At 45.4% G+C, this 13912-nt stretch overlaps 1 protein-coding gene across 3 annotated transcripts; it reads left to right on the forward strand.

The window, feature by feature from the left end:
* The first annotated feature begins 55 nt into the window (after nucleotides 1–55).
* Nucleotides 56–6389, forward strand: DCLRE1B (DNA cross-link repair 1B). 3 transcript variants are annotated; one of them, XR_009399584.1, is made up of 5 exons: nucleotides 56–548; nucleotides 1178–1343; nucleotides 1694–1876; nucleotides 4474–5600; nucleotides 6022–6389. XR_009399584.1 is itself a non-coding variant. In XM_059375800.1 (5 exons), exons 1-4 carry the CDS (start codon nucleotides 360–362, stop codon nucleotides 5544–5546), a joined length of 1611 nt encoding a protein of 536 aa, XP_059231783.1. In that variant the 5' UTR covers nucleotides 56–359; the 3' UTR covers nucleotides 5547–5592; nucleotides 6022–6389. The 3 variants fall into 3 exon arrangements, 2 of the variants coding, with proteins under 2 accessions (XP_059231783.1, XP_059231782.1); XM_059375800.1 differs by having other exon boundaries at nucleotides 4474–5592; XM_059375799.1 differs by having other exon boundaries at nucleotides 4474–6389.
* The last annotated feature ends 7523 nt before the right edge of the window (nucleotides 6390–13912 follow it).

Consider the following 13912-nt stretch of genomic DNA (forward strand, 5'->3'; position numbering starts at 1 on the left):
CTCCCTCTGGTGGAGGCGCGGCGGGCCCTCGGAAATCCGCTGCTTCGGCCTGTCTCCGCCCAGCAGCGCGCGCTTTGAGCGCCGGGCCTCAGCGCCGGCTCCCGCGCGCGGGTAGGAGTGGCGCTCAGTGGAGCGTCGTCCGCGGTTTGCGATTCCCCCCAGGACTCTCCAGAGCGCGGCCCCTTCCTTCTTTTTGCCCACGCTAGGGACCTAGTCCTCTGCTGGCCTGGCTTCCCGTTAGGGTCTCTGGCCGCGTGGCTGCCCCAGCGTGACTTACCTTCAGGGCGCGGTCGCGGGAACCTCGCGCGGGAGCTCTGTGCCCATGAAGATCTCGCTGGTGACTCCCCAACCCCGCCACCATGAACGGGGCCCTGATCCCCCATACGCCCATCGCTGTGGACTTTTGGAGCTTGCGCCGGGCCGGGTCCGCACGGCTCTTCTTTCTGTCCCACATGCACTCGGACCACACCGTCGGTTTGTCTAGCACCTGGGCCCGGCCCCTCTACTGCTCCCCAATCACTGCTTACCTCGTGCATCGTCACCTGCAGGTACGGGGCCGGGGGCGGGAGTCCTCCGAGAGCTGGGTCGAGCATTCGGGTGGGAATCCCGATCTGTCACAGCCTCTGACTCGTAGAGTAGGGGCCTGGAGGACTGATTTTTACAAATGTGGGAGTTGTTTGAACCCAGAAACGTGAATGTTTCAGCTATAAGTTGGGGAGATCTTTCTGTCCAGCCAAGGAGACTGTACCTACGTTTTCAGATAAACTAGGCCAGTGTATCTCTCGTCTCAAGAATCCACCTAAAGTGCTGGGTGACACATTCTTCAATTCTCCCCCACCCCCCTTCCAGTAGATCTAGCTGGTGCAGGTACAGGAAAGCTGGTTGGAATTTTTTTAACGGGTGCCCGTCAAGGGACCATTATGATCAGAAATGTTTGAGAATCGCTTGGCTAGACTGTTTTTTTGACTCTTAATTTAAATTGTACCAAGGGTGGGAAGGGAGAGTGAGAGGAAGAAGGGAGCATTTGAGGGGACTGTCGGTTAGACCTTCTGCTCCTGGGTGGCTTAGGATGTCATTTGCGTTCCCTGATTCTTTCTGGTAAAGGGTTAGTTCCTGATCCAGGGCAGTATCAAGCAGGAGATTTTGTGTTCACTAGAATGACCAACTTTTTCCTCAGGTACCTAAGGAGTGGATCCGGGCCTTGGAGGTTGGCGAGAGCCATGTCCTGCCACTAGATGAAATTGGGCAAGAGACCATGACTGTAACCCTCATTGATGCCAATCACTGCCCTGGCTCTGTCATGTTTCTTTTTGAAGGATACTTTGGAACCATCCTCTACACAGGTGGGCCTTCCAAGGGGTCCCTCCCACCTTCCCAGCCTAGACACTACTTTTTCTTAAGCAGCCTTAACTCAGAAGTCTGGAGACCTCCTAGCTTCACCCCATATGAGCATAGTGACCCTTTCTCAACTGATTTCCCACTCTTTAAGGCTTCAGACCTTATAAAGAATAATAAAAACAGAAGCAGAATTCAGACCTTTCCAAAAAGAAGCTATACTATGTTAGTGCCAGACTTCCTATGAGTTTTTCCACAGGCTGGTAAGCAAATGTCCTTCAGCTGTTGGAAGCCGGGAGAGGCTTGTGTTTTATATTCTTGTCTCTGACTCTCTGCTCCCCATATATTCTTCTTCTAGGTGACTTTCGGTATACACCTTCCATGTTAAAGGAGCCAGCCCTGAAACTGGGGAAACAGATCCATACCTTATACCTAGACAACACCAATTGTAACCCAGCCTGGATTCTTCCTTCCCGACAAGAAGCTGCCCGCCAGATTGTTGAGCTCATTCGAAAGCACCCCCAGCACAACATAAAGATTGGTAAGTGGTTTCCTTTCCTTTTTCTTTTACCCATAGTGAATCTTGGGTTTGGGGGGTTTCTCATATCTTCTAGGTCTTTGTAGATCCCCTCCTTACCCCTGAAACCTTATTTAAAATTGTTATCTTCCCAGGGCACCTGGTTGGCTCAGTCTGTTAAGCCTCTGACTCTTGGTTTTGGCTCAAGTCCTGATCTCAGTATCGTGAGATCAAGCCCTGACTAGGGCTCTGAGCTAAGCTCCCAATCTGCTTAAGATTCTGTCTCTCCCTCTGCTCCTCCCAACCGCCCAGCATCCCCACACCCCCATGTGTGCGCTCTCTCTCTAAATAAATCTTTGAAAAAAAAATGCAATCTTCCCACCATCTCTACTGCGACATTCCCAACTCCTGATCCCCTATACCAACTCAAGTTTTTCATTCTTTAATAGCACTCATCACCTTCCAGTATACTCTATCCATGTTTTAATATGCTGTTGCTTATTATTTGTCTGTTCTCCACGTCTCCTGCCATACACACACACACACACACACACCAACTCCTCGAGAACATGGATGGAGGTAGGAAGGAGTCTTGTGGAACAGAGAAGTAGCAGCCGGCATGACAGGCACACAGTGGGTGAGGAGGCTCTAAAGGTAGGAGGGGCTGAAGTGCTCGCTTGTAAGCTTGAACTTGATCCTAAATGTAATCCTTGAATGTAACTTGATCCAAATGATTATATTTGGGCAAAAAGCTATTGAAGGTTTTAAATAGGAGGGCCAATATTGCACTTACTGTTTTATAATGTATTCCACAATTTGCATATTGCTGTATTTCATTTTTATTGTCTGTCTACCCCTGCTGGAATATAAGTTCCACAATGGCAGGGCTCTTTGTTTTACTTGTGGCTGTATCTCAAACACTTAGATTAATGCCTAAGAAGGCACTCAATATTTGTTATCTGAGTGAGTGAAATTTTTTTTTAAGAATTTATTTATTTGGGGCGCTTGGGTGGCTCAGTCATTAAGCATCTGCCTTTGGCTCAGGTCATAGGTCCTGGGATGGAGCCCCACATTGGGCTCCCTGCTCATCGGGAAGCCTGCTTCTCCCTCTCCCACTCCCCCTGCTTGTGTTCCCTCTCTCACTGTGTCTTTCTGTGTCAAATAAATAGATAAAATCTTTAAAAAAAAAAAAAAGATTTATTTATTTATTTGTCAAAGAGAGAGTGAGCACAGGCAGGGGGAGTGGCAGGCAGAGGGAGAAGCAGGCTCCCTGGTGAACAAGGAGCCTGATGAAGGACTCAATCCCAGGACTCTGGGATCATGACCTGAGCCAAAGGTAGACACTTCACTGACTGAGCCACCCAGGAAATTTATCAGAATATAGACATTCAGGTGAATGCTGTGCTTAAAATCAGACACACTGAGAAATTAGAAACATTGTTTTAGCAATTCCTCAATAGTATAAAACATTTCAGGGCCTTTTTTTCTTTTTTTTAAATTTTATTTATTGAGAGACAGTATGCACACATGAGGAGGGGAAGGAGCAGAGGGAGAGAGAGAATCTCAAGCCGACTCCGTGCTGAGCTTGGAGCCCACTAGGGGCTTGATCTCAGAACCCTGAGGTCATGATCTGAGCTGATCAAAAGTCAGGTGCTTAACCTAGCCACCCAGGCACCCTCATTCTGGGGCCTTCTAACAGCTGATTTCAGCATCTACTCATCTAGGCGATCCAGTAACACTCCTGCCATTTTTGTCTTCTAAAGCTCTCCTCTGATCATATTATTCCTGTGATTAAAATCAGCCATTTTCGGGGCTCTTGGCAGCTCAGTCATTAAGTGTCTGCTTTTAGCTCAGGTCACAATGCCCAGGTCCTGGAATCGAGCCCCACATCAGGCTCCCTGCTTGGCAGGAAGCCTGCTTTTCCTTCTCTCACTTCCCCTGCTTGTGTTCCCTCTCTTGTTGTGTTTTTGTCAAATAAACAAATAAATAAATGATCATTTTTAAAAAATAAAATAAAGAAAATAAGCCATTTTCCTGCTGCACGCTCTTTAGTGGCTCCCCTTCACATAACAGAATTAAGTTCAAACTCCTGAGCAATATATGTGGGCCCTGTATGATTCGACCCTTCCCTCTCCTGTGTCATTTCTTACCAGTTCCTTCTTGGCACTTTCATAACACCAAACCATCCCCTTCCCTTGCCAGGTAAACGCAGACCCATCCTTTATGACAACTCAGTTGCCATTTTCCGGGAAGTTTCCCTAACTCTGTCAGCTGGTAGATAACTTTTCTGTGCTCTCATAATACTGTGTGCATGTCTCTGACGTGGCCTCTGAGTCTCCATGTAGATCATACTCCTTGAGGACTGAGGCTTGTGCTTATTTTCACAGTGCCTAGCATCTGGTAAATGCTTTCCTCTGTTGAATCAAACCAGTGGGTGGAATCAGTGGTAGGCCCTTCCCCATTTTCCATGTATTTGAGCTCAAATCCCACCTCCTCCCTGATACACTCCCCGACTGCCCCATTTGTGTATTTTCGTGAAACATTTGGGTGACGTATTAGGATTCCCTGGGATCTTCTCTCTTTCATTTCTTGCTTTTCTCATTCCTTTTAACATGCTTCAGGACTCTATAGCCTGGGAAAAGAGTCACTGCTGGAGCAGCTGGCCTTGGAGTTTCAGACCTGGGTGGTATTGAGTCCTCGGCGCCTGGAGTTGGTGCAGCTGCTGGGCCTGGCAGACGTGTTCACAGTGGAGGAGAAGGCCGGCCGCATCCATGCGGTGGACCACATGGAGGTCTGCCATTCTGCCATGCTGCACTGGAATCAGACCCACCCTACCATCGCTATCCTTCCCACGAGCCGGAAGATCCGCCACTCCCACCCCGACATCCACGTCATCCCTTACTCTGACCATTCCTCTTACTCGGAGCTTCGGACCTTTGTTGCAGCGCTGAAACCTGGCCGCGTGGTGCCCATTGTCAGTCAGCAGCCCTGTAGGGACTACTTTCAGGACAGCCTGAGCCCCAGGCTCTCTGTGCCTCTGATCCCAGACTCTGTGCAGCAATATATGAATTCCTCCTCAAGGAAACCAAGCTTCCTCTGGCTGTTAGAAAGGAGGCTAAGGAGGCCACGAACGCAGGGTGTCGTGTTTAACTCTTCTCAGGAAGCTGCTGATCAATCTCAAGCTGACAGGGACTCAAAGAAGGCCAAGAATGAGAACCTTCCTGGGGACCTTGAGAAGCAGGCTTCCCACCCTCCTTTGCAGATCAAGAAACAGTTGTTCCCGGACCTCTGCAGCAAAGAATGGGATGGGGCAGTCCCTATCTCTGAGTCCCCGAAGATGGTGACTGTACGGACTGCGAGTCTTTCAGTGCACTTAGAGTCCACAGATGAGGACTTTGTTCCTCTAGAAACTGGGGAAGAAAGTGTTGTAGCGCCCCACTTGGTACCCAGGGGAAACCAGGATGGCTTAGCAGCCACAGGGAACCAGAACACCTGGCTGGGTGGGGAGTCTCTCCTGTCTCACAGCAGCAAGGCTGCCCCTCTCCTGGCTCCTGAGTTCAGGGGCCTGGCACTAAAATACCTTCTGACTCCAGTGAACTTTTTCCAAGCACAGTTCTCTTCTAGGGACTTCGACCAGCAAGTGGAAAAATACTGTAAACTCTTGCTCAGGTGCAGAGAGGAGAATGCAGAATGATACCTTTGGTTGGTCCAGCCTGCAGTTTTAAAGACACTGTTGGCTGGTGAGGAGGTTTGTGATGGGCCTTACTTTCCTATCTTCACAGGATCCTTATGGGCTCACCCTGGAGAAATATTTCTCAAAGCGTGTTCATTGAAATCCCAGTGCCTACAGACTCATGAGTTTTATGGTTGACTGTGTTTAAGAAACACTTCCCATTACACCCTCTGCATAGTATACATGAGCACACTAAAGGTTCTGAGAAGTCCTGCGGTAATTTAATCTGCTTAGCTTTAATCCAGTATTTCTCCACCTCTCTGGAACATGCAGTCCTCTTATGTGGGTGCAGAAAGAGATGTGGTCTTAATCTGAAAGGACCAGGCTATTCCCATTGTTTCTTGGTGGGCCATGTGCCATTCCCCATGTCCCCTTCTCCCTCTTCCCAGATCAAAGAACATAAGTACTTATGTTGTTGTTGTTGTTGTTGTTTTAGTCAGGAACTGCACTGCTGGAGGATAAAGTGGTGATCCAGGCAGCACGTTCCAATCCTGAATGTCACTGACTTGCCATGACCCCATCAAAGAGACTTCCTCTCTTTGCCTCTGGGAGCGAACAGGAAGCAATGAAGAACCCTGGAACAGGGGAGAGAAACTCCCCCTGCTTCCATGAGAGTTTACAATTAGTGTCACAGGAGACTTCTCTGGAACAGAGCCAGCTGGGGAATTGGACACCCCTTACCAAGGCCATACCTGGAACCAGCTGAGCATTAGACTTAGGGGTACAACAGCCTCCTGGCCGCCTGGAAGCTGTGACTCTTTGGCTGAAATAAAGTTTTAATAAAAGATCAAATGTGCTGCCAGATACGCCTGATTGTTCACATGGCTGGGATATTTGCTACTCTCCCCACCCCCCAACCCCCTTGGGTTGAGTAGGGAACCAGAGCACACAGCCTGTTTGTTTTAGTATCCAGGGCAGAGACCAAGGAGCCAGCTGGTGGAAGGGGTGGGGGTGCACAGCTCTGCCCTGTCCTGCTCACAGCCTGACAACATGCCAAACCAATCAGCAAGACAGCAGATACCACAGGCTCTGAGAGGGCACAGGCGAGTGGAGCTGGGTACAGGGGTAAAAATGGCTTCAGAATGGAGCCTTGCAATAAAGAAGGTGGTTTCTACTTTCAGAAGAAGATAGGAAGAATTTAGAAAGTGAGGCCTTGCTCTTGGGCAAGCTGTGCAGTTTTGTTTTGTCAGTGACCTTCACTGAAAGCCTCCCATGGGCCCAATCAGAGCCGCAGCAGGTGAGGCTTGTGGGGCAGCAGAAAACATGGGCTCGTCCTGGGCTTGAGTCCAGGACACGCTGGGCAAAGAGCTCTCACGCCTAGCTAGTGGCTCCTCCATTCCTCACCTGTAAAATAGACTGTGAGACCTACTTTCCCTGGTTGCTGTGGAAGTTAGATAATTGGTAAAATTCTTAGCTCGGTGGCTACTCCATGATGGATATTTCAAATATTGGTTCTCTTAGCCTCTGGCTCGCTAAAGAGATTATTCAATATATAAAACATGAAATTTTACAAGTCATATAAAAATAGAAAGAAGAAAAATCAATTTTAATTTCTCCATTTACATCAATTGTTTCTAGTCTTTTTCTGTATGTATAAATGTATTATAATTTTCAAAATTGGGGCAATACTGTATATAATTTCAATCTTCCATTTTACTTAATATCTTTTTTTATTTTCTTTTTTTTAAGATTTTATTTATTTTTTTGACAGATAGTGGTCACAAGTAGGCAGAGAGGCAGGCAGAGAGAGAGGAGGAAGCAGGCTCCCTGCTGAGCACAGAGCCTGATATGGGGCTCCATCCCAGGACCCTGGGATCATGACCTGAGCCGAAGGCAGAGGCTTTAATCCACTGAGCCACCCAGGCGCCCATTTTACTTAATATCTTAAACATTTCTTTGTACCATTAAATATTTGAAATGTATTTATGAATAGTTGTGTGATACCTTACAGAGGTAATACCATTTCCATAGTCAACATTTTGTGCCCTTTTTTCCACAAATATGTATTATAGTGAACAACTTTATGCATCTATCATGGCATTTTTGTTTATTTCTTTAGAGTAAATTACTAGAAGTTGGATTACCATCTTAGATTATCTTTTGGGGGGCGGGCAGGGGCTGAGAGAGAACCTATGCCCCGTGTAGAGTCCAGTCTCACAACCCTGAGATCATGACCTGAGCCAAAATCAAGTCAGACACTTAACTGACTGAGCCACCCAGACGCCCCTACAATTTTAAGTTCCTAATGCAAATTGTGCCTCATTGCCCTCTAGAAAGGTTTCCCCACCATCCTTTTTGCAGAAGAGGATAGGATTAGAATACCCTGAAGATTCAAGTTCAAATGATGTTGTTAGACTGGAACTTACGAACATATGGCAAATCATCTTGTGTGTTAATAAATATTTACTAAGGCTCTGTGGGCAAAGGCTTAGCCTGAGCTCCTCTAGGAGCCTCTAGCTGTCTCACTTCCCTGCTACCCAAAGGTGGCTGGGAGAGATAAGGTAGTCCTCATATGAGGGCCCCCAGATTGGCGTTATCTTCTAGGGACAAGGGAACCTGTCTACTCTTGGCCTGTGCTGTGTCACGCGCATTCCTTGAAATGGGATCTAGGTGAATTCAGATGAGGGAGTGGAAGCAAATTATTCCTCAAATAATTCTTTGAAGAATTTAGTTGTTGATGGCATGTTTGTGTTTCAAAAATAATGGGAAATTTTTTAAAGTAAATTTGGCTTATAATAGAGGTTCGCAGTTGCCTTATTTGCTATCTCAACAGTCTCACGTAAAAGTCCTGCACTGCATATATCTGTAAGTAGCTAGTTTATTTCTTTTTAGGATTTTATTATTTCTTACTTGAGAGAGAGAGAGAGAGAGAGAGTGTGTGTGTGTGTGTGTCCACGTGCGGGAAGAGGCAGAGTGGGAGAGTAGGAGGGAGAGAGAATCCCAAGCAGACTCCTCGCCAAGTGTGGAGCCTGACACAGGACTCGATCCCACAACTCTGAGATCGTGACCTGGGCCAAAACCAAGAGTCAGAGGCTTAACCAACTGAGCCACCCAGGCGCCCCTTAATTTATTTTTAGAATCTAAGGATGACCACGTGAATCTAAGATCTTACAATTAGGTTTAAGGATACCCAGAGAAAGGAAATTCTCTAGAGATCAATTAGTCGTTCGTTTCATGATCTGTGGGAAAACATGTACCTTTCCGAAACAAGACGGAAAGTGACTTAAGTCCCTTTAGAGAAAAAAAATCTGCCTGGCTGGCTTTGAGGGGCCATCTCTCACTCCTGACCCAGACTGCCCTTTGTGGTAGGAAATAGGAGATAAGTGAGTCTGCTTATTTAAGAAAAGAGATTTGGACTTGGGTTCTCCATGTCAAGTCCAGTCCCAGGGAGACTGTTCTCTCTGCATTCTTGGAGTGGTTCATAAGCAAGAGAAATCCCACCTGGTAGGCCATGTTCACATATTATTGAAGCTATCACTACAGAATGGCTATGAATTTGTTACGTGCCTCCCACTCTTCACCCTCCCTAATCACTACCACAACAAGCTGTTTTGTCTTGGGTTCTGTCTTGGGTTCGTGGTGCTTCCCAATCCTCCACGGAACACCTCAGCACATCAATACAGAATTCTGCTTGCTATTATAATCTTCTAAATCTACAGCTTCTGCGGGGATTCTCAGAATGGTTATGCTTGTCTTTGTTTTGACCAAGGTGATTTCATTTAGCTGTACCCTTCTATTTTGACTATTTCATTCCTAGGTAACTTCCTCTTCTTTGAACACCTCCTTAACCCATCAGATCACAGAATGCTCCCAGAATCTCAGGCTTGGTTCCTTTCCTGGACAGATGGCTCACTGAATCATCTCTCAATCACACAAAACTCCTGACTAGCCTTGGGGTTAGTCTTTCCCTTAAAATATTCACATATTAAAAAACAGAATTATGGCTATTTTACCAATTCTGAATCTTCCCATCAATTTTCAGTAATTTTGGGGAGTGGAGAATGAAAATGTTCTCAGAGCTATAATCCCATTCTTAATATGTTCACTGTAAAGTGTGCTTCTTGGAACCAAGAACCTTGGGTCCAGCTCACTCTCCCTACTAACTGGGCTCTATGGAAACAAAGCATCAAGGTGGAGCCAGACTCCCGTATAGAGGGAGTCAGGGATATAAGGTTTGGAGAAAACCCGCTAAAAGGTTCTGAGCACCCAATTCCTAAACTGGGGAGGGGGGATGGGGAGTCCCCTACCAGCCAACAAGTCTCCGGTGCCAGTTGGGTGTCCTATAATTCAACTGGATTCTGACACTCTTTAACTGGAGATAGCCTCCACTCCCACAGGTGAAGGACTCAATCCTACAAGACTGCTCTCTTCTCCCTCAGACACCAGTCACAAGTCCAGGTTATCCCCTGTGCTTCTGACCATGGGCTACAGATTGGAGCTTTTCTTGTCTTCTTGGGTTTGATTCATTTGCCAGAGCAGCCCACAGAACTCAGAGAAACATTTTACTTACTGAATCACTGGTTTGTTACAAAAGGATATAACTCAGATGGAAGGCAAGGTATGGGGAAAGGGCCAGGAACTTTCATGATCTCTGAGCATGCTATTCTCCCCAAATTTCCATGTGTTCACTCCAGAACTCTGTCTTCACCCTGGATGACTTCAACATTCCAGTCTCAGGTTCTTTGACCTCACCTCAAAGACCTTATTTCTGTCTTCCTCACCGCCCTGTCTTTACCAGAAATTTTACTATATCTGAAATCTCAATTTTAAATCTTCTCTTCTCCCAGCTTATTCATTCAAGGACCTCCATGGCCAATGTGACCCTCTCTGAGCTTCACTTCCCACCTTGACCCGACCACATCCCATGATCTATCGGTATAATACAACTCCTTGGCTTGCACTTGCTCAGACACACTCGCCTTGACAAACTCCAATTCTGAACAAATTCTACTATCTCTCTGCTCTTTGCCTGCTAGATGCTATTGGAGAAACCCCTAACCAGACTGGTTTTGTTTTAAATCATGACCTCATACATCAAAATGGCCTTCCATTCTGCTAAGCAATCCTATTACGTTTATTCAGTGGGCTTGGTTTCCAATTTTCCCCTTCTCTTGGCTTTCCCTGCCCATCACACTACCATCTATCAGTAAATCCTGTTGACTCTACCTTGAAACGTATCCTGAATGTTTTCTTTTCCCATCTTCACCTCTACCGCCTTTTTCAGAGCAGCCTTTGTGTCATGTCTTGAGTTATTGCAAGAGCCTCTTAAATGTTCTCCCTGCTTCCAACATTGCCCTCTCCCCTGCAGACCCACAGTCTGGTACCCCCAGCAGGCCTGATATAAATCATACCATATTGCTTCTCTGTTCAAATCCTCCAAGGTCTTTCCAGCTCACCCGGAATAAGACCCAGAGTTCTCACTGTGGTCTTCCTGGCCCACATGCTCTGCCCTGTTCTCTCCGATTACTCCCCACCCTTTGCTTACACTCTCCAAGCCTGCCGACCTCCTTGGGGTTACCCCAGCACCAGGCCCTGGGGGCACTCACCTCATTTTGCTTCCTCTCCTTACCAGGACTTCCATTCCTATACCCACATGGCTTCCTTACCTCCTTCAAGGTTTTGCTCAGCAAAATGATTCTTGGTCATCTTTTTTTTTTTTTTTTTTAAAGATTTTTTATTTATTTATTTGACAGACAGAGATCATAAGTAGACAGAGAGGCAGGCAGAGAGAGAGGAGGAAGCAGGCTCCCCGCTGAGCAGAGAGCCCGATGTGGGGCTCGATCCCAGGACCCTGGGATCATGACCTGAGCCGAAGGCAGAGGCTTTAACCCACTGAGCCACCCAGGCGCCCCGATTCTTGGTCATCTTACTTAAAATTCCAACCATGTGGCTAGCCACTTCCTCTCTCCCTTCCTTCCTTTTTCTCCATAGAGCCCTTGCCCCTTGCTAACATACTCTTTTACCTACTGAGGTCACTGCACTATAGTGTAAACTCCAGAACTCTTCTTTTTTTGTTTTTGTTTTTGTTTTTCTCCCTGGGTTTCTTTTGTTCACCATTGCATCCATAATGTCTCAAACGCATGGCAGTTCTTAATAATAAACACTGGTGGAACGAATACATGAATGAATCTAGAGAAATGGATGGATTGTTCATCCTTTAGGCAAGCCTCCCTCAATAAATCCTGTTTCTCCCAAACAGGAAGTAAAGCAAGTTCTCAGCCCTCAAGCTAACACCTATTGAAGGCTTACCTTGGTAGACATTTTTTGTATGTTACCTTTAAATCTTGTAGCTCTCTTATGAGAAAACTAGTGTCCACAAATTCACAAATTCAATCATTCATTTGCTTATTCAGTGAAATTTACTGAATACCTACTATGTGTTCCAGACATTGGGGATACAAAATAGTGAACAAGAAAATGTCCTGCCCACATGGCACTTACACTCTCGAGAGACAGGCAGTATACATAAAGATCAGATAGTGATAAATGCTAAGAAGAGAATAAAACTGGCTTATGGGTGTGGGCAGCAGTTCAGAAACGGGTCAAGAAAGGTGTGTCAGGGGATTGGGGATTGACACTTAAGATGAGACTCCAGTCATGAGAAGGAACCAGTCAGGGGAAGACCTGATAGCCTGAGTGCAAAGTCAATGTGTTGGGAACGAGTTTTGTGTCCAAGGAACATTGAGAAGAGCATGTGTTAGAGAGGGAGAAGATGAGCTCAGAGAGGGAGGCACTTAAAGCAAGCAGTTTGGGCTTTAGTCTAGGTATAGTAGGAAGCTACTGGAGTGCCTTAAAGTGTGTGTGTCGGGGGGAGTGAGATATGATTTGATATATATTTTGAAAGCATCAGATGGAGAATAGGGGGAGAGTAAAAGCAGGCATACACAAGTTAGGAAGGTCTTGCAACTGTGAGAGATTCTGGTGAGCTGAACCCGGGGTTTCTGGAAGAAGGGATTTGCACTGTGTCTGGGTATAAATCTATTAGAGAAACCTCTTTATTACACATAGCTACAGAAATAAAAGACATGTCTTTTCCTCCACCAAAGCTTTCACAAAGGAGAAGCGTGTGCATGTATATATGTGTACATTCTGATATTTGGGGGATAATAAGAAAAGAATGAGTTTTACAAGTAACTAGAATATTGTATGAATTTACCCTATTTCCTATAATAGACATACTTTACAACTATGTACTTAAGAGAAAGAAAAATGTTTTACTTGCTTTGGAGTCAATACAAGATTTGGGGTTAAAGGTTATGTTTTCTAAGCGAGTAAGGCTCTTCAGTAAAAAAAAAAATAAGAGAATACTTAATTTTAAAATTATTTAAATTATAAAATTATTATAATTATTAAATAATTATTATAAAATTATTTAATCATAAAATTTTACTGGAAATAACATTAGTCCTGATCTTTGAATATCTGAATCTATGAGGAGAGATCTATAAGATATAGTAGAGAACAGAGTATAATCAAATTCAGTCGGACTCGAACCTTTTTGTTTAATTCACCAAATTATAATATTCCATATCCTTATGGAGGAGCACCAGAATGAACAGGTAACTTTTCATTCATGAGCGTGCATCCTCTCTCTGTGAGACTCTTAGTAAATATACACATAACTAAAATCAGCACTCCTTTTAATCAAGATAGGACTGAAAATTCTGTATTTATTATTCGTCTCTATCTCACTTCTTACTTTTGTGAAATAGAACGTCTGTAGGAGTGGAGATGAATAGTAGTAGATTCAGGATATATTTTGGAAGTAATATCGAAAAGTTTTTCTGATGGCTGGAATGAGGATGGTAAGGAGAAGGTATTAGCATCTCTATTTTAAGAAGGAGGAAGGTGCGGGGTACCTGGGGGGCATAGTCAGTTAAGGGTCCCACTCTAGATTTCTGCTCAGGTCATGATCTCAGGGTCTTGAGATCAAGCTCCGTGCTCAGCAAGGAGTCTGCTGTCCCTCACCCTCTGGCCTTCTGTTCCTCCCTGCTCCTTCAAATAAATAAATAAATAAATAAATAAATAGAATCTCTCTCTCTCTCTCTTTTTTTAAGAATAAGGAAAGTGAAATTCATCAGTATACCCACTATCACCCTAGTTACTAGAAGACTCAGGATTCCTCCTGATGTCAAGACTCCAAAGCTCATGTTTTACTTCTGTATTGGACATTCTGGGAGCACTGAGGTTGGTCGGGCAGAAGCCCATTTTGCATCAGAGAATTTACCCTCCAGGATTTGATCGGACCCCTCCTCCTCCCCACCTCCAAAGGAGTCACCTGCTAACCTCTTAATAGCTTGAATATTTGATAAAAGTGAGTTTCCAGA

This window comes from Mustela nigripes, chromosome 14 (assembly GCF_022355385.1).
Source record: "Mustela nigripes isolate SB6536 chromosome 14, MUSNIG.SB6536, whole genome shotgun sequence".
NCBI classification, from domain to species: Eukaryota; Metazoa; Chordata; class Mammalia; order Carnivora; family Mustelidae; genus Mustela; species Mustela nigripes.

Coding starts and splice junctions, on each gene's coding strand:
- DCLRE1B (XM_059375799.1), top strand. CDS start 360: ATGAACGGGGCCCTGATCCCCCATACGCCCATCGCTGTGGACTTTTGG. Junction 1,344..1,693: donor TGGAACCATCCTCTACACAG/GTGGGCCTTCCA, acceptor TTCTTCTTCTAG/GTGACTTTCGGTATACACCT. Junction 1,877..4,473: donor CCAGCACAACATAAAGATTG/GTAAGTGGTTTC, acceptor AACATGCTTCAG/GACTCTATAGCCTGGGAAAA.